The 20388-nt window shown below is 43.8% G+C and overlaps 2 protein-coding genes across 2 annotated transcripts; one reads left to right on the forward strand and one right to left on the reverse strand.

The window, feature by feature from the left end:
* Positions 1–652: 652 nt before the first annotated feature.
* Positions 653–20123, forward strand: LYRM7 (LYR motif containing 7). Its single transcript, XM_075740200.1, has 5 exons — positions 653–799; positions 10009–10081; positions 10737–10807; positions 12607–12688; positions 19482–20123. The coding sequence occupies exons 1-5, from the start codon at positions 782–784 to the stop codon at positions 19556–19558; spliced, it is 321 nt and encodes a 106-aa protein (XP_075596315.1). The 5' UTR covers positions 653–781; the 3' UTR covers positions 19559–20123.
* LOC142599446 (uncharacterized) lies at positions 5034–6286 on the reverse strand. Its single transcript, XM_075740111.1, has 2 exons — positions 6242–6286; positions 5034–6119 (listed from the first exon to the last, which is right to left on the reverse strand). The coding sequence occupies exon 2, from the start codon at positions 6041–6043 to the stop codon at positions 5063–5065; it is 981 nt and encodes a 326-aa protein (XP_075596226.1). The 5' UTR covers positions 6044–6119; positions 6242–6286; the 3' UTR covers positions 5034–5062.
* Positions 20124–20388: the final 265 nt, after the last annotated feature.

Raw genomic sequence — 20388 nt, forward strand, 5'->3', positions numbered from 1 at the left:
CCTGGAGGCCCTGCTGCCTGAGCAGAGGTTCCCGAGATGAAAGCTGCGTGGCCTCTGGCACAGAGCCCAAGGTGAACAGACAACCAGCACCTCAAGGCTTTTTGGGGCCACAGGGGCCGATCGAGGGCTTGGGCTGAGCCATATAGGGGGCTTTTATAAACATCAGCTGTGTCCCCGAAAGTTGGAAGGTGAAGTCATACAATACACGGGGTATACCTGTTTGAAACAATGAGATTTTTCTTAAGAAGAAAACGTATAGAATACGTTACTCTACCCCTGGCTGTAGGGCTGCAGTGTGGACATCGTGAGCGGCAGAGCGTTGGCCCTGGAGCCGCCTCCCACCCACATCGCGGCTTACCTCAGCAGGCCCAGGCTGGCGCCCGGGCCGCTGTCAGCTCACGGAGGAGCCCGCCGGCAAGTGCAGGCAGCCCTGCCTGCTATTTACGGTCTCCTGACAGGTCTCGGCATACTGAGGGGTGGCGCTGTTTGAATGGCTGGCGTGGGCCACATCAGGAAAGGCAGCAGGGGTGAGGTTGGCCGCCCCGGAGCAGGCGGGGAGAGTCCCGCGGCAGGCCGCATGCCGTTCCCGGCCTGGCGAGAGAGGGAAGGCGGGGACAAAAGCTGTCCGGAACAACGGCAAAGGTGACTGGCGCTCGCCGGGGCATCATTACCGGGGCACCAGGCAGCACCGCGGCTGGGTGAGGAAGATGACCGCGTTCAATCGTCACTTCCGCCTCCACCACTACCTACTCCTACGGACCGGAAAAGGACGGCGGTCGCCATGGCGAGCCGGAGGCAGGTGAGTGTGTTGCGCATGCGCGACGACACGGCCGGGACGCGGCGGGGAGAGGGCGCCAAGGGCCGCAGCTGTCCCCAGCGGGGCTGCTTGGCCTGTCTCCCGAGGCTTGCGGCGGGGTTTGGGGCCTCCCTGGTACTCGGAGATCGTCTTGAGTGAATTACAGAGGGGGGCAGGTGGGGAAAGGACGGGGAGGGCCCGCGCAGGATCGGACCCGTGTGAGTGGGCGGTGGAGGCTGCCGGTGTTCCCCCTATTTCCGTCGTCGCCGTACAGCACCCGCGGGGCCGACCTTGGTCTTCCTCGTTTGGGCTGCGCCCCGCGTAAGACCGGGGGTCACTCGTGCTGTGCAGGGCCAGAGGGAAGCCTGATGCTGTTGGGCTATTGCTGCCATGTACCAGCTGCATCGAGAGTTTTCTCCCCCACAGAATCACCGATTGACAGTATGATGGGGGTTGGAGGGGACCTCTGGAGGTCAGCTAGTCCAACCCCCCTGCTAGAGAGAATCACCCAGAGCAGGTTGCGCAGGATCGCATCCATGCAGCTTTTGAATATCTCTAGAGAAGGAGGCTCTGCAACCTCTCTGGGCAGGCTGTTCCAGTGCTCTGTCACCCTCAAAGGTGGGCTTAGCAATAACATCTGCCAACTCCCTGAGCACTCCTGGGTGCATCCCATCAGGGCCCATGGATTTGTGGCTGTTGAGTTTGCCTCAATGCTCTCTAACCCTATCCTCCTCAACTGAGGGAAGGTCTTCCTTTCTCCAGACTTTCTCTCTTACCTCCAGGGTCTGGGAGTCCTGAGGGCCGGCCTTAGCAGTAAAAACGGAAGCAAAGGCAGCATTCAGTAACTCAGTTTTCTCTCTATCCTCTGTCACCAGTGCACCCTTTAGATATTTTTCACCCTTTAGATATTTTTAAGTGTTGGTGAGATCCCCTCTCAATCTTTTCTAGACTAAACAGACCCAGCTCTCAGCCTTTCCTCATAAGAGAGATCCTCCAGTCCCTTAATCATCTCTGTAGCCCTCCACTGGACTCTCTCCAGTAGTTCCTTGTCTTCCTTGAACTGGGGAGCCCATAACTGGACACAGAACTCCAGATGAGGCCTCACATCACGGAACCTCAGAAACTAGGCCAGTCCAGTGAAAAAAGTCAAAAAATGAGATTTCTTCTACAAAATAAAGGGGGAAAAAATCGAAGTTTTATTCTAACTGAAACCACTCTGGCTCCAACAGACATTAATAATCCACAAGTTCAGGATGTCAGTTGAGATACTAATATTACACTCAAAATTGGTCTCTCACAGGACTCCATTTATACCCAACTCGAACCTGACCTGTGGTCACATAGGCCTCCTATTGGCCAAAAACCTCACCTTTCTCTCCCATCAACTGAAATGGCCACTACCATGCGTCCATAATTCAAACTGCAGCGTGAAGGTTTTCCTGCAGGCTTTGTTTGGGCAGGTGCATCTGCCACAGCTCAGCAGGGCAGAGTAGAAGGGGAAGATAACCTCCCTCAACCTGCTAGCCACACTCTTCTTGATGCAGCCCAGGATACCATTGGTCTTGGCCACAAAGGTGCATTGCTGGCTCATGCTTAACTTACTGTCCATCAGGATTCCCCGGTCCTTCTCTGCAATGCTGCTTCCCAGCAGGTCAGCCTCTATCCTGTACTGATGCGTGGGGTTGTTCTTCCCTAGCAGCAGGTGCCTACACTTGGCCTTGATGAATTTCATTTGGTTCCTCTCCGCCCAGCTCTCCAGCCTCTCCAGGTCTCACTGAATGGCAGTGCAGCCTTCTGGTGCATCAGCGACTCCTCCCGGCTTAGTATCCTCAGCAAACTTGCTGAGGGTGCACTCTGTCCCCTTGTCCCGGTGATTGATGAGTATGTTGAACGAGACCGGACCCAGTACTGACCCCTGGGACACACCGCTAGCTACAGGCCTCCAGCTAGACTCTGTGCTGTTCTCACAACCCACTGGGCTCTGCCATTCAGCCACTTCTCTACCCACCTCACTGTCCACTTGTCTAACCCACACTTCCTAAGCTAACCTATGAGGATGTTATGGGAGATGGTGTCAAAAGCCTTGCTGAAGTCAAGGTAGACATCATCTACTGCTGTCTTCTCATCCACCCAGCCAGTCTTGCCATCATAGAAGGCTATCAGATTGGTCAGGCATGATTTCCCCTTGGTGAATCCATGGTGATCACCCCTGATAACCACTTTTTCCTCCACGTGCTTAGAGATGACCCCCAGAATGGGCTGTTCCATCACCTTCCCAGGGATGGAGGTGAGGCTGACTGGCCTGTAGTTTCCCAGGTCTTCCTTCTTGCCCTTTTTGAGGACCGGAGTGACATTGGCTTTCCTCCAGCCCACAGGCACCTCTCCTGTTCTCCATGAACTTTCAAAGATGATGGGCAGTGGCTTAGCAACAACATCTGCCAACTCCCTGAGCACTCGTGGGTGCATTCCATCAGGGCCCATGGATTTGTGGCTGTTGAGTTTGCCTCAATGCTCTCTAACCCTATCCTCCTCAACCGAGGGAAGGTCTTCTTTTCTCCAGACTTTCTCTCTTAACCTCCAGGGTCTGGGAGTCCTGAGGGCCGGCCTTAGCAGTAAAGACGGAAGCAAAGGCAGCATTCAGTAACTCAGTTTTCTCTGTACCCTCCGTCGCCAGGGCACCCACCTCATTCAGCAGCGGGCCCACGTTTTCCCTGGTCTTCCTTTTGCTGCCGATGGACTTGAAGAAGCCTTTCTTGTTGTCCTTGACATCCCTTGCCAGATTTAATTCCAAGTGGGACTCAGCCTTCCTCGTTGCATCCCTGCATTCTCTGACTACATCCCTGTATTCCTCCCAAGTGGCCAGTCCCTTTTTCCACATTCTGTAAACTTCCTTCTTCCCTTTGATTTTTTTCCAGAGCTCCTTGCTCGTCCATGCAGGTCTCCTGCGTCCTTTGCTTGATTTCTTGCTCTTTGGGAGGCACTGATCTTGAGCTCGGAGGAAGTGGTGCTTGAATACTGACCAGCTCTCTTGGGTCCCTCTACCTTCCAGAGCCCTAACCCATGCGATTCTCCCAAGCAGGTCTTTGAAAAGGCCAAAGTTAGCTCTCCTAAAGTCCAGGGTTGTAATCCTACTTATTGCCCTGCTTCTTTCATGCAGGATCCTGAACTCCACCATCTCATGCAGCCAAAGCTGCCCCCAACCTTCACATCCCCAACCACTCCTCCTTTGTTTTGTTAGAACTAGATCCAGCCGCACCCCTGTCCTCGTGGACTCCTCCACCACCTGTGCCAAAAAGTTGTCATCAATGCTGTGCAGGAACCTCCTGGACTGTGCGTGCCTGGCTGTGGTGCCTTTCCAGCAAATATGACGGTGGTTGAACACCCACAACAGTGTCACCCATATAAGCCTGCCCCTTCATCCTTACCCATAAGCTCTCGACTTGTTCTTCATCCGTGCCTAGGCAGAGCTTGGTGCATTCCAGCTACTCTCTCACATAAAGAGCAACTCCACCACCTTGCCTTGCTGGCCTGTCTTTCCTAAAAAGTAGGTAGCCATCCATGACAGCATTCCAGTCAGGTGAGCTATCCCACTGTGTCTCTGCAATTCGACGAGATCATGCCCTGTGACCGCACATAGACCTGTAGTTCTTCCTGTTTATTCCCCATGCTGCGTGTGTTGGTGTACAGGCATTTCAGAGAGGTAATCAAGCACGGAGGTTTCCATGGAGGAGTGCAAGAGGGTCCACCATAGCCATACATACCCTTGAGGTGGTTGCCTTTTTGGTTCTCGTCTTGGGAGGCAGCTAAGAAGCATTTGTCACTGCTCTAGTTGGCCTGGCTTATTCCCCAGTTGGATGCGATGGCATGAGCATTGGACCCCACCCCCTGAGTCCTTCAGATTAAAGCCCGTCTCACCAAGTTGGCCGGCCTGCTGCCAAAGATTCCCTTGCGGCTTCTGGACAGGTGGATCCCGTCCCTCCCTAACAGGTTATAGTCATCCAAGAATGCAGGGCCTTGTCCAAATGCCTCTTTGTAAGGCACTGACAGGCATGGGGCAGCCACCAGCTCTCTAGGAAGCCTGTTGCAGCCTCTGACCACCCTCTTGGCAAAGAAACACTGAGACATGCTCTGTAGTTTTCATGTATTTCTCCTTTATTGGGGAGTCTGGATTTGGGGGGGCTAGGAGCTCTTGAGGGCTGGCGCAGGCCCCAGCTGATGGTCCAGTCCTGGTCTGCCCATCCCCCGAGGCACCCTCCCGGATCACCATCACGGTGCTGGCCTCTTGTTCGCTGGAGAGGTGTCAGAGCTGCCGGTCCTCCTCTTTGGGGGTCGCCGTGGCCCATCAGGGGAGCCTTCGCTGCCCCGGCTGGAGGTGGAGGGCCCGGGCACAGCCTGCCCTGGCTCCTCCTGGGGCTCCTCTTGCTCCGCGGGGATGGGAACGGGAGCAGAGGGCTGGCTGCCGGGACCCCCACCACTGGCAGCGGACGAGGTGCCGGGCAGCTCCTCCATGCTGGGTCTCAGAGGGCTGCCGGAGGGGGCTGGGCTGGGGGCGAGAGACCCTCCTTGGGAGGCAGCGGGGCCGGGGACACCCGCGGGGCTGCCCTCCCGCTGCTCGGCAGCACTGGCGGCGTCCTGCTGTCCCAGCAGACGGTGGGCCTCTCCGCTGCGCCCTTGCACGGCGACACGTGTATGCTGTCGCACCAGTGTCGCCGCGCGGTTTTGGTGGGAGACGCCCCGCATCCGGCCCGGCAGCTCTCTCTCCAGCCCATGGTTGTTCGGGGTGCCCATGAAGGTGGCGAACATCATCTCCTGCTCCCATTGGACCAGGGGCTGCAGGATCTGGATGAGCGTGGAGTTGTTTTGCAAACCGCTCATCCAGTTTGGGGCGTAGAGGCCACCCACAGGACGCCTGGGCAGCCCTTCTGCAGCCCCCCGTTGGGGTGCGCCATGGTGGTGGAGATGGTGGGCGGCTGGGTGCCTGGGAGCTCCTCCTGCCTGGCGGACGACGACTGGTGGAGTCACGGGTGGTGTGACGATGTGCTCCACGTAGTCATCGTCCGCCCGCACCGAGTGCAAGATGGAGCGTATTCCCCTCTTGCAGAGGGGGCACTCGGGCTTGCGCTCAGCCCACTGCAGGATGCAGGGGTAGCAGAAGCGGTGGAGGCATGGCATCACGAAGCTGGGCTCCTCCCAGCTGCCCAGGCAGATGGGGCAGCGGTCCTCCAGCTCCGTGGCCATGCTCTCCATGCTCTGCGGTGGGCTGGCGGGAGCTGGCGATGACGATCCGCTCCCTCTCACCGGCGCTGCAGCAGCGGGTGTCACGCTAGAAAAGGAGGAGAGGCCATGAGCCTTGGCTGGCCCGTTGGCTGGTGGAAGACATGCCCAGGTCCCTTAAGGAGGAATCCCTGGCAGCCCCCCAGGGTGAGGTGTCCCCTCCCAGCTCACCTGTGCTGCTGCGAGCGCGCCTCCGGGGTGCCCTGGCTGCCTGAACCTGGCAGGGCCGGGGAAGGTCCTCTGACGGCTCTGGGGTCGGGCACTGAGAGCTGCAGCTAATAACTCCCCGAGCGCAACACCAGCACCAAAGGCCTCACTCAACTCCAGACCTCGCCAACTGCTCAGCCGGAGTGCGGGCACGAACTGGCTGGGTGTGGCCCGGCGCCCGAATATAAGCAGTGAGGAACGCCTGGTCACAATCCATCGCTCGGGGATGTCACAGTCCATCGCTAGGTGACATCATAGTCTGTTGTTCGGGGATGTCTCAGGTGACAAGAGAACCCGCTGCTCGGAGACTCGGTGACATCATTGTTTGGTGCCATCACCGTCTATTGCTCGGGGATGCCACAACATCCATCCTTTCCCAAAGTGCTCACCCTGACCACGCTGCGGCCGCAGCACAGGCGTCTGGGGTTACTGCAACGCCACCGCCCACTCCATCCCCCCATCTCTTGTCTTGTGCTCGGCATCAGTGTTTCACGCCAGTCACCGAGGCCTCGGCCGTGTCTTCCCAGGGCCCCAGTGGCCCCGTCAGGTCGCACTGGCCATGGCAGACGTCTCCAGGCACATGCAACAAGAGGGTTCACTCAGTAATACCTCGTGCCTCCCTGGGAGGCTGCAGGACAAAGTCCCACAGGCTCTCCCCACGCACACTGTCCACTCATCCTACCCACACTTCCTAAGCTGACCTGCGAGGATGTTATGGCAGATGGTGTCAAAAGCCTTGCTGAAGTCAAGGTACAGAACAGCCACTGCTCTCCCCTCATCCACCCAGGCTTTCATGCCATCATAGAAGGCTATCGGATTGGTCAGGCATGATTTCCCCTTGGTGAATCCATCTGGATCACTCCCAATAATCACCTTCTCCTCCACTTGCATATTCATGACCCCCAGAATGAGGTATTCCATCACCTTCCCAGGGATGGAGGTGAAGCTGACTGGCCTCTAGTTTCCTGGGTCATCCTTCCTCCCCTTTTTTGAAGAGTGGAACGACACTGGCTTTCCTGCAGCCCTCAGGCACCTCTCCTGTTCTCTATGACCTTTCAAAGATGAAAAGGGCACCCTTGTGTGCTGCTTGATGCCCAGCAAGCTTGGAGTTCGTGGTATTTCATGCACTACTGTGCTGTCTTCCTCCTCAGATTTGTGACCTTGGGCTGTAAATAGTAACTAGATGCAAATTATATACTTAGTGGAGTTTTTCCTCGATATTGGAGGGTAGTAACTTTTTTCCTAGCAGTTCCTAGCATTTATAGCATCAACAGGCAGAGGCTTTCCAGGCCAGATGGACACTAAACTAGGTAATAGAAAATAGGGTTTTGCGTGCAAAGGCCATTGTGGAAAAAGAAGCAAGGTGAGAGACGATAATAAAGTAGAGGTTAAAATGCATCAAGAGAATTAATTGTGAAGGGAAGATGAAAAAATGCAAAGACAGAAGAATTATTTAAAGCTTTCATCTTTACAGTATAGATTACTTTTCAGGGGAGTTGAGCCCCTGTTTCAGCAGTGTTCTGAAGACTAGTATTAGGGGTACTAATACACTGAGGTATTAAGGCAGTTCTGTGTTTCATTAGGTGACTGTAGAGCTCAAAGGAGTCTGTGCGTTAATACATCTTGCTTCAAAGTCTGTGGTTGGTGTGGTGAAGAACTTTACAGGAGACGTTTGCAGAAATAGGCAAATAGCAGAGGAACATGCCTGAATATTGTTGATCAAAGAGTTCAGAATAACCATAAAACACCTCTTTGGGTTTCAACATACATGTGTTTGACTCAAAACCATTTGTAATACTAATTTTATTACTTGCAATGATGGCAAAAATATTATGGAATAGAAATATTTCAGGATGTCCTGTCCAATTAATTTAGTCAAATCTCTTAAAATACATCTCCAGAATAAGAAATTTATTTGCTGGCTTTTAATTATGTCCATTTATTCTCCTCAGATTCAGCCATCAAGGGAATGCTGCAATTAAAGGCAACATGGTTCTGTTCAGTTGCTAATTATTAAGGACACCAAAGCTGAAAAGGAGTTAGCAGAGTCCTTGTTCCCTTTTATATGTCTCTACTGAGATTGATTTAACTGATTGTCAAGTCACATACTAACTCTTGTAAAAGTGACAGAAGGTTTTTACTTAAACATTCCTGGGACTCTTAAGCAATAGAGAATGCACTAGTTTATCCTCTTTCCAGAAAGATCTGTAATGCAGTAGCATATACTCAACAGGACGCTAAATCACAAATTACAATATAAATTATGATGTAATCCAATACACGTGGTGAAGAGAGATTTGAGTTCCTTCATATCTGTAAATTGTCCCTTAATAGCACTACAGTTGTGGTAATTATGTTAAAGCAGCAGTACTGAACGGGAAGGTTGCCTGTTCTTACTGTTTTATATCTTCTTCCTCTTCCTAAAAACTGTCTCTTTCTGTGTGTACACTTCTGGATGAATTATCTCAAGGTGTAGCCAAGTGACCAGCTGAGCAGAGGATGAGAACTTAGCTTCAAAAATCTAAAAATGTGTTGACATCTATTGGAAGTAATAGCTTTCAGAGAAGCTTGCTATTTCTCTCTCTGTCATTGGCAGATTTAAAGCAGAGGCAACACTTTTTTTCAGGGCCCTGCCAGGATGTTTTTATTCACCTTTTACTTTTAGAGGACAGTCTTGTTTGCATCTCCAGCTCACAGATACAGAGCATAAGATAATCATTTGTCAGTTACAGCACAGTGTTTCCTCTGCATCCTTCTAAGAAATTTTTGGAATATTAATTGTGAGAAGATAATTTAAGAGTATCATGAAGTACCTGGAATTGTGCCTTCTAGAGATGCCAAAACACACTAGGAAGTACTAGAAATAACTTCAAAAGGTATCCATTATCAAGATTTTTCAAGACCAAAAAAGTCTGATAAGGCTTGAGGATTTGTGTAATTCATTACAGTCTGCATGAGTAAACAGCCAAAACCACGTGACTGTCATTCTCAGGGGTTTTGGTTTACCTGCGTACTGAGGTGTGTCATCTCATGTAAATCCTAATTTTTTGAGTGCTTGCTTTTACAGAAGTTTTTATTTGCTGATGGGGCAGTTATATTTAGGGAAGAACTTTGCTTTGTGTTGGTTTTGCCACATCACCTGTAGAAGATTATGCCCAAGTATTATACAGAGACATGAAAAATAGTTGTTGAATAAGCTAATATACAGTTTGAGATCCTTTTGAAATTCACTTTCCTCACATTGGCTTGTAAGTGTGAGAATACTTTAGCTATTTATATTTCTATCTTTTTTTTTCCCCTAATCAGAGAATATCCAATGATGTACCCTTGATAGTCCCTTCAGGAGACTTGACTTTTAGAGTTACTCCCATTCTGTTGGGTTTATTTGATATTGGCACAATAAATATGTTTGCATCAGTGTATTTTCAGGATTATATTCCAGCGTGCAAAATGATTATTTAGGAGTGTAGTGCTAGTACTCTCTAGCATCTTAGATTAATTTGAAACATCTAGAACTGTCTAGGACTCTGATTTCCTCACATCTGCTTTGGCTGCAAGTTATTTGATCAGGAATTGAGGTAAAGTATCTTAGATACTGATTCCATACCAAATTGTGTACTAAATGGAAAGAACCTGGAAGATCAGCCAGAACACTCTTAATTGCAACATGTTCATTTTAACTAAGAATCCTGCTACCAAAGAAGCTAATTCTATTGATGTTGTATTGACAGGTTTTGAAGCTTTTTAAATTGTTACACAGAACTCGGCAAGAAGTTTTCAAAAATGATACCAGAGCCCTTGAAGGTGAGATACTTCTTTTTGTGCAGTGGATGCTTACCTACCTTTCTGTGGAAGTTTCTTCTCTGAATACACAGAAAGAGAATTCTTAACATAATCTTCCTTTAAATTATTCCCTTCCACATTTTGTAAGTAATCATTGGGAAAACTTGTGTGTCCATAACCAGACATCCTTTAATTTGAAACAAAAAACAGGTTGTTAGACTCAAGCCCTCAAGCCATGTTTTGTAAGGAAAACATCTCTTTATGGAACGTTGGTGTTCTTCCTAGGATTTTGTTTTGCCTTTTTTTTTTTTCCTTCAGCCAAATCATGTTTAACTGTACTAGGCTGAGTACAGTTGAATTGATTCCGTTTATGTATGGTTGCTCCTCCGGGGATAAATGCTGCTTTTTTAGTAGACCAACATTTAGCAGTGGCTTCCGTATGGTAATTATTTTTAAAGCTCAGAATGCTAGATAGGCAGTCATGTTTTATTCCTTTACCCGTCAACCTAAAATATGACATCACTTGAATTCCATGGAAATATTCTATTAAAGTATTTCATGGAGAGTGCACCAAGAAGGTGCTATAAAGGACTTAAGATTCTGAACTTTGAGGCAGTAACAAAGACAAGATACAACTTTTTGTTCAGACTTTAGGTTTTTTGTTTACTTTATTTAGCTGCAAGACAAAAGATAAATGAAGAATTCAGAAATAACCAAGATGAGGCATCTGAAGAGAAGATAAATGAGGTACTTCTTGTTTTCATTTTTTTCTGCTTCGCATAAGAATACTTAAATAGGAGGTTTTTACTTAAAGGATCTCTAAACCAATGTAAGTACTTATTGAGACATTGTGAGAGTCAGATGAGTTCAAAAAGGCTTTTAAATGGATCTTTGTTTATAAATTATTTGATACCTCCATAGGTATTAATAGTATGTTATAGAATTTTGCAGATACAAAATTACATAAGGAGAAAGTATCTTCTGGTAGTTCAACGTGCTTATTTTGAAATTTATAATAAAATTGTGGAAAAAACTTTTATGTAAAAAAATGTAAATGTACATATTTTGTATACTTCACTCATAATGTCTATCTGAGCTGTGGTCACTTAAGTTTACCTGGTCTTTGTTGTATAGACAAACACAGAAAGATATAGAGGAATTAAATAATCTGCTCAGTAACCGCAGACATGAGAAGTTACTTTGATTCCTGATCGCAAATGAAGCAGCATCTTTTGTGGGAGGCAAAAAACAACCAAATGATCTTGACTATTGTAGTATAGAGGTATTAATTATACTACTGGATTTTTTTGCTTCTTTTCTCATGATGAATTAAAAAGAGTAGAACATTCTGTTAACTCACTATATAAGTTACCTTTGCTCAGTTGTTATCTTAACACTTTTGCTGAGTCATTTTTCTAGAACTTACTGAGGCCTGAAATGAAACTTCTGTATTTTTGATATTTTTAGTTCTTAACATCCATATAGAGTGAATAATATAGTCCTTGTCATTCAGCCATTTAACAGACTGTATTTACATTGTCATTGGGCACTAGTTGGAAGAAAGTGCCTCCATCTGTACTTTGCAGAAGTAAATCTAAACCTTTGCATCAGACCAGCCATGGGATAGTACCATAGATAGTTCTGAACATCTAGTTAGGATTTCCTAGCATTTATGCTTGTTATCAGGCCCCTATAGTAATACTTCTGTGTTTGTGTTCCCAGTGTCTGATCTCTTAAATTGTATGTACTTTTTGTTAGAGATGTACAGCAAAAATACTTGCTGTAATTTTAAAATCTATTTTTTTAGGAATGGCAATCTACAAAATACACATATGTGACTTTTTAATATGGGTTAATTGATATTTTGAACATCATAGAAGCTGTCATTTATTATATATACATACTGAATTTATTTCTGGCATGGGTGTCATGCAGACAAGTATTAGGCTTCTCTTAATCGCTCAGCAAAACTAGTAAGGGTGCTTCTGCTTATCCTCTTAATGAAGGAAGGAATTCTAGGCCTTCTGCCAAATATTAATGCCTCTGCTAATCTTTAGGCAGTGCCTTGTTCCTGTACAGCTTTTCTGTGAAAACCTCAGTGTTCTTAATTCTTGTCATGATTTTTGTCTCCTTATTTCAAGAGCAGGAATGTTAAAATAACTATATTGCCCTTTCACCAGGGGTAGTCAAATGTTATTGAGGCATTGACCAATGTCTTTGATTATTGGAAACTAATTACTTGGTTTGGTAGTTGCATTCTACCTTATTAGTTTGCAATTTTGATTGGATATATAGATTTTATGCTGCTGTATGTTACTGAGCAGAAGTTTCCTTCCTGTCATGTTATGTGTCAAGGTAGTTTATATATCAACCTGTAAGTTATTCCAGGATCCCCAAAGTAAGAGCTATGTACAGATAGTGCTTAACTAACTGAGTAATAGAACTGACCGGCTTTATTATTTGAATAGGTGTATAGGAGTAATTACATATAATTTAAATTACTCTGTTGTGTTGTTTGTTTGTTTGTTTGTTTTTCCTTTTACTAGCTTCTGAAAATAGCTTCAGATGTTGAAGTGATTCTCAGAACTTCTGTTATTCAGGCAGTTCACACAGATTCCAACAAAATATGTGAGTAAAGCTGCATGTTGAAAAGATGTTTAAAAATATTGTAGTTCAGTAAACAAATATAAAGCTTGAAAACTAAGTAAAGGGATAGAGAAGGCAAAATTCTGTCTATCTGTCATTTCCCTGCCCAAACACTTAATTTAAGCCTATTGACTAATGTCATTATCTAGGACAGGTGGAGGTTTCAAAGATTTCTACACAAAGACTTTGCAATACCAAGGCGGGTGGAGCAGAGGCAGTGACTGCCTTTAATGCCCTCATTGAGAGAAAGGAGTTACGGCTTGGTACCTTAACTGTTAGGAGTGACAGCAATTAGGCAGCAAGTCAGCATGCATGTACTGGCTAGTCAGTCAGTGTATGTCTAAATGTAGTAGCCACAATACCAAATAGTTAGAAGTTCCCTGAGGAGAATTAGCAAATGCAATATGTACGCTATTCATAGAATAGGTTTTTCTTTGGGGATTGAGTGTGCTTTTCCAAAACAACATTCTGACAATTTAAGTTTCGGATTATACCTTCAAAGATTTGTGACACAATGATGGCCTAAATGCAAAGCCTATCAAATTCTGAAATTTTGGTTCCTGGTTTAGAAGTTCTTTTATATTAGAGTCAGACACAAGAGAAGTAGTAGGTTCAGCATACAACTGTGTGGTAGAGGATAGCAGAAATCTTCAGCTGTGTACATTGTTTCCTTTCACTTTGCTTAGTGGTGTCTGTAAAGCTTTGTAACTATTTTCAGTTTTAGATTTTGTAAAACATTTAACTTTAGAACAGCCGTAATGATCAAGGCCAAAGATATGTCTAGACCAGTGTCGAGTCTTCCACAGTGATCCTAGGCAGATGACAGTAAAAGAGTAGGAACAGAGCAATTGAATTTTCACATCTTCAGCTGTTTACACCTGGCAGCACTTCCTGAGCCAGGGATGATTTCTGTTTTAGTTACCCTTAGTGGGTTTCTCTCTCATGAACTTGTTGCTGTCAACTTATGCAAATTTCTTGCATCTAAGAACCTTTGACAAAGAATTTACTCTCATTTTTATGAAGAATTGCTTGCTGTAGTCTTGAATTTGGTCCTGCTCTTCAACTACCATCCGTTTTCACCAAGCTGTTTATGAGTTTTTAAGCCCCTTATGGGCTTAAAACCCTCTTTGGTTTTTTTTTCCCCCTATGGAACAGCCTCTGTGTGAAGCAACAGGTGAATGCCTCTAATCATTCTGGTGCTATTCTCTGCACCCTTTTTAATTCTACTATGTCTCTCTTAAGATGATTAAGAACACTCTTAATAAGAGCTGAATGCTATCATCAAGCTATGGACAAACAAGGCATTTCTACAGACAATGATGGCACAAAGTTGTTTTCTCTTTCATTCTCAGGAGTCACTCCTAATTCTAAATTTCATTTTTGGCTGCTGTGCATACCTGAATTTATTTTTTTTTACAACATTATCTTGTATTCATTAAACTCATCTGAATGGTTGTAATCAGTTTTGAACATATCACTTCTTTGTGAAGTTAGTACTTTTTTTGACCTGCATGCATTGCGTGTCTTCACATGTAATTTTTTCTGTCATTTTACTGGTTACTCAATCAAGTCTTAAGCTTGTCCTGCAATTCTTCACAGTAAGCCATTTTCTTAAAGAACTTATTCAGGATGGTATCATTAAGAAACATTCTTTTCCAGGTTACTTATAAATATGTTGAACAGCACAGATGCTAACAAAAACACCTGTAGAACTCCACTTCTGACCTCCCTCTGTTGGGAGACCTGTTAATTTATTATTCACTCCTTACAGTTTAACCAGTGGCTTATCCATGCAAGACCTTCTGTCATAATAAGGCTGTTGTTTTCTTCAAAGTACTTACGGAGGGACTTTTGGAAATCCGAGCATGTTGGGGCAGCCTCCCAAGAGCTGTTCAGAGAACTCTAGCAGGGACTGGAAGGCAGAACTTTCCCTTGCAAAGCCACGTGAATTCATGGTCAAATACTAATTTATATTCTAATTCTGTGTGAGTGTGTAGGGATGGGGTTAGGGAAGCCAGAGCCCACCTGGAGTTGATCTTGGCAAGGAATGTGAAGGACAGCAAGAACACCTTCTACAGGTGTATCAGCAGCAGAGGGAAGAGGATGGGAAATGTGGGCCTACAGCTGAACAGGGCAGGGAGCCTAGAACATGGAAGACACTGAGATTTCGTACCTTCTTCACCTCAGCTTTTACTGCTGAGGGTTACCTTCAGGAATCACAATCAGGAGCGAGGGTGACTTACTTTTGGTAGAGGAGGAAAAGGCTAGGGTATGTTTGAACAGATGGGGCATACACAAATCCATGGGACCTGATGTGATGCACCCATTGGTGGTGAGGAAGCTGGCTGATGTCATTGCTAGGCTACTCTCAAGCACCTTGTAAAGGTCATGGCGATTAAGGGAGTTCCATGAGGACTGGAAGAAAGCAAATATCACTCCTTTTAAGAAGGGCAAAAGGGAGTATCTGGGAAACTGGTCAGCCTCACCTTGATCCCTGAGAAGGTAGTTGAGCCACTCCTGGAAGCTGTTTCCAGATGTTCTGGGAACAGAATGGGAACTGGGAGTAGTCAGCAAAGATTTATGAAGGGGAGATCTTCTCTGCCCAATCTGATACCCTGTTGCAGTGAAATGACTTGACTTGGCAGACAAGGGGAGAGTAGTGGTGATTGTCTGTTTTGACTGTAGCAGAGCTTTAATGCTGTCTCCTTTAAAATCTCCGTAAACAAAAAGTGATAGAATTCCCCCCACCTAATTTTACAGACTTCTTAGAGAAATAGTGGCAATGAGGTTTGTGTGGAAGAAGGAGGTCTTCCAGAGTCTAGTATTAGCCAGGAAAACTTTGTCCTGCAGCAAAAAATCTGGAGTGCATCTGTACATAGGGTGCATTTGACCTGCTTATGAATGCAAAGGTTGTCATTATGCAATCTCTTGCCCATTCTTTTTTTTCTTTTTTTTTTTTTTCTCCCCTGTATCTGTTTTGGATAGGTCTAAGCTTTGCTTCTCACTCTATAATTGATCATACTGCAGTAAGAAAAAAACAATAATTTGAAACAGCCATCACAGTTTAAGAGCTGTGTGTTTTGTGTGTATTTGGAATATATATTGAAGTGAGAAATACTTAGTGTTGATAATGTAGCGAATCACCAGTTAAAAGATCAGGAATGCTTAGTAAAGAAATCCAGAGCATTGTTATAGATGTTCACAGAATAAGAATGAACAGTATTAAAAAATGTACAGAATAGATAGATGTTCTTACTTGTCCTGGTAGAATTAAAATGCAAAAAGCATTCAGTGAAGTTGGAATTTACGTTCAAAGCTAATACCAAAAAAATGCATTTTTGTTTTACACAATAAGTAATTCTGAAAGGTCATGGCCATGAAAAATCTTTGTGCCCTGGGCAAGGTATTGCTCAAAATACAAAAAAGCAGATCAAACTTGATGCTTAGCTTGATACTGTAGTGAGAGAGTAAAAGCAAATCTCCTTACAGAAGGACTATACAGACCTTTATACCACAGTAAATTGATCAGTAACAGAACATTATTCCCAAGTGTCATTCTTTGAGCAGGCTTCCAGTATGTTTGCACCTTTCCTAAGAATCCAGCTTTGATTGGTCAGACAGCACTCTGAACTAGGCAATTCTGGTATAGCTCTTATTATACTTTTAATGTCAAAGGTAGTCACAGAGTGTGCTACTAGAAAATTTCTGAAACCAGAAATTCAGAATTTTTAGGCAATTGAGATAATTGTCACCATATTTTGATAGTAATTAATGCTGAATAGTACGGTCAGTGCACTGTGTGAAATTGTACCTATAAATGTGTGTGGTTACCACTACTGATCCATTTTGTTGACTGTCTCACCCTACTGTTTGCATCCTTTCTTGTTTGTAAAGAAATTTGCCTGACATTAAAAAGAGGAAAAAAGTTGCAAATAGGATTTCAACCTCCAGTTGAATCTATGGCTAAGTGTTGTCGTGGTTTAACCCCAACCAGCAACTAAGCCCCATAGATGCTTGCTCACTTCTCCGCAGTGGGATGGAGGAGAAAATGAGAAGAGTAAATGTGAGAAAACTCGTGGGTTGAGATTTAGTAGGTAAAGCAAAAGCCGCACATGCAAGCAAAGCAAAGCAAGGAAATCATTCCCCACTTCCCATCAGCAGGCAGGTGTTTAGAGCCATCCCCAGGAAAGCAGGGGTCCATCACACATAAAGGTTGCTTGGGAAGACAAACGCCATCACTCTGAACACCCCCCCCTTCCTCATTCTTCTCCCAGCTTTTGTTGCTGAGTATGTTGTCAAATGATAGAAAATATCACTTTGGTCAGTTGGGGTCAGCTGTCCTAGCTGTGTTCCCTTCCAACTTCTTGTGCATGTCTATGATGAAAATATTAAGTGTACCTTCTCACTTTCTTTTGCTTTTTGGCAACTAGGAGGCAGTTTCTAGAGGCAGGTTTGTTGTAGGAAATGCCCGTGTAGGTATACGAGTCTGCTTAGGTAGCACATTGAATGGGTATTCAATTCCAGTACAGCTTTGATTAAGGAAGCTTTAGCAGAACAAAATCAACCTTTTTGATCCTTAATCTTTATGCTCTGTTGTAACTTTTATAGTGCCAATAAAATTCCAGCTAGGTCCCTCATTGCTTTTATGGTATCATCTTGTATTAAATGAGAGGCTTGGAACAGTTTTATTAACAAAAAAAAAGAGAAAATAGTGGAAGTGCAGCCCTGAGGTGGCTGCTTGAGTTGCTATTTGTTGGCAAATAAAAATAAGCAACTTCAGTTGAAAAGTTTACTTTTCATAGTGCTTCATCTTAGGTGCTACATGTTTGTTTAGGAAACTTTGTAGGTCAAGGTTTACTTTGCTGAAATAGAAAGTATATAGGCCTGTTTGGGGGGGGGGGGGGGGATAAAGTAAAATACCTACATTTGGGCTGTATTTAAATTACTATTACGTCCTTGCTTCATTCCAAGCCACCCACACACATGGCCCCTGCCCAAAAAAAGATTGAAGTGGTCAGTTCCTATGTTGTATGACAGAAGAGCAGGGGAAAAAGAAATGTTTTAGAAACCTATTGCCACAGCTGATTTCCTCAAGTTACTGGCAGAATCTTTGACTCTAACTTTTTGTATTATACAAATATCTATACAATTTAGCTACACCTGGTGTTTTTCTTCTTTTTTTTTTTTTTTTAATCCTGCATCTGTAAAATAACTGTTTAATAACTGAAAAGAAAAAGCCAAAGACTTATCTTAGGCAGTGAGAACAAATAGTGTAATGGGAACATTTTCCCTAATCAAGTGAAATTATTCTGTGCTGTCACAGAAGCAGTGCACAGGGCAGTGTTATTCTTTAAAAAGAATTTGAGTTGCAGTGGTGTATAGTCATGTTGGAATTCGCTGGTAAATCTTTAGAAAGAAAAAAAAAATTAGGCTGAGGTTTTCTTAGTGAAGAGAGGACAATTTCAATTAGGAACTTGTTAGTCATATTAGACAATTTTTCTGATTTTTTTTTTAATGTTTCAGTCTGACTTACGTTAGTAGTATACAAATGTCCCAGTTCTATTCATTTCACTTTAATTTCAGATAAAGCTGTTACAAGTAGAACTTAGATTTAGTAATACACGACACATGCAGTATGTTCTGATGATTTTGATTTTGTGTGTTGGCAGTGTATGTTCAAAACTCAGCTTTGAAAAGGAAGGTTAAAAATTCTTCTTTCAATCTTTATTTGTTTAGACTTTTGTTTTTCAATACTTTATATTAAATTCTGGTTTTCATTGGTATTTCTGTTTCATTTACCTATTGTGTATGTGTAGATCAACATGTTTTGTCATAAATTTACTCACAAGTATTTTATCTAAGAGAAATGCAATTGAAATTTTACTTAAAGCTCTTAGAAACTTCTTAAGTGCATCAGTATCATTACACAGATGCAAAAGGAACATACCTTCAAGGAAATTACTTTTCTTTCTTATAAGATACAGGATATCAGTGCACTTTGGACAGAACCTTACTTGTTACAAACACATGCACACAAACAGTTTTACATGTTTACTGTATGTTTTGCAGCTGTCTGACCTAGTTTAAGTACAGCATTATGATTTCAGGAGTTTGTGCTTTAGATTTTGCTGCTGGAGCAAATCCAACATGACACGGCTCCTTTCCCTTTATGAAGAAAGGAGAAGCTGATTTCTGCAGAGCTAGATTGCAAGAACTTAGAGTCAGGAAGAGGTTAAAATGGTGTATAATTAGACAAACCCTAACACAGTGCACTTCTGAGACAACATAGTGGCCATAATTGTCATTTGATGTTTTCTTTTCCTGTTGGCCTTTCAAACAGGTGTGACAAGAATAATATTGCAGATCAGATTCCAGGACGTTGGTGGAGAAGGCTAAGTCAAACTTAGTGTTCATTTTTGGAACTGTTGAAATAAACATAATCTGACTCAGGCATGATAAAATTGCCATTGTCTCTCTTGCTAAAAGTTACTGCAACATTTTATCATTGTTTATGGATTCTTAATGCTATTAAAACATTTTCAGTGCTTTTAAAAGGAAAAAGGGGAAGGCAATATTTTAACCAACAGAAGGTAAAAATCTTTGTATACTTTTATCTTGGGTAGATACCATGATGATGCTTGCACACTTACCAGAAGTTCAGATTCTCATTTTAGTAACCTGATTTTTTGTTTGTAAATGTAAAAACAACTTTAGAATTTTAAATAGTATTTTCCATAAGATTATATTCTTATAGTTGTTTTTTTTTCTATTACAGTGCTCATACCCAGGAAAGATCTTCTACAAGACAACACTCCTTACTTTGATAAACCAACAAAAAAACATGAATCCTGAGGAAAATAAGCCTCTCTCCCCAGAAGTTTAATATCCTGTAATGAGATCTGTGAAAACCAGTAGTGGATACCTGTTTTAAAGCAAAATTTTAAAAAACAGTTAAATATCGTTACCAGGAGGACAGAGACTGAAACCAAGTCACCTATTTTATGGAATGCTGTGATATCATCATGCACTTCTTCTGTGGAAGATACTGATACTTCCACAGAAACTCAAGACACACAGTCCTCATAAAAATACACTGCTGAATTGTATTACTTCTGCCAGGAACATTATTAATTATGACAACTGTAAGATAGAGATTGCTTCTTAGCAATCCAGAGGATTTTAAACTAAATAAAAATTAAATGCAGTGCTTAATCCTGATAATACTTATAAATAAGTTTATTGTCAATCATATGCTGCTTTGAAGTAATGAAAAAACATCTTGCGGCATTTACCATTAAATCTATGCTTTGCACCAAAAGCATGATCTCTGAAGTTGTCGTTAATTGTGCATTAATATACTGTGATGTTTGAGAGAGTTCTTAAGGTTTATCTGAATAAATTATTCAGGTTTTGCAGATAGGAGAAGTGTATGTATTGTTTTTCTTCTCCCCCACACCTTTGAACAAGCAGGAATGGCATGGTTTGAGTTCTTAGATGACAGTGAAACAAGAGAACCCAGCCACAACCTAATATAAGGATGTTGGTTTAGATGATAGGTTTATGAATTTAAGGTTTTCATTTTATCTTGTAATTATAGAGTAATTTAATGACCAATTTCCAGGGAAAAGAAGCTTGTTGCTTAGTTGCAAGTGATCCAACTTGCCTCGAGTGAATTTATGGTG

Source organism: Balearica regulorum, chromosome Z (assembly GCF_011004875.1).
Source record: "Balearica regulorum gibbericeps isolate bBalReg1 chromosome Z, bBalReg1.pri, whole genome shotgun sequence".
NCBI lineage: Eukaryota > Metazoa > Chordata > Aves > Gruiformes > Gruidae > Balearica > Balearica regulorum.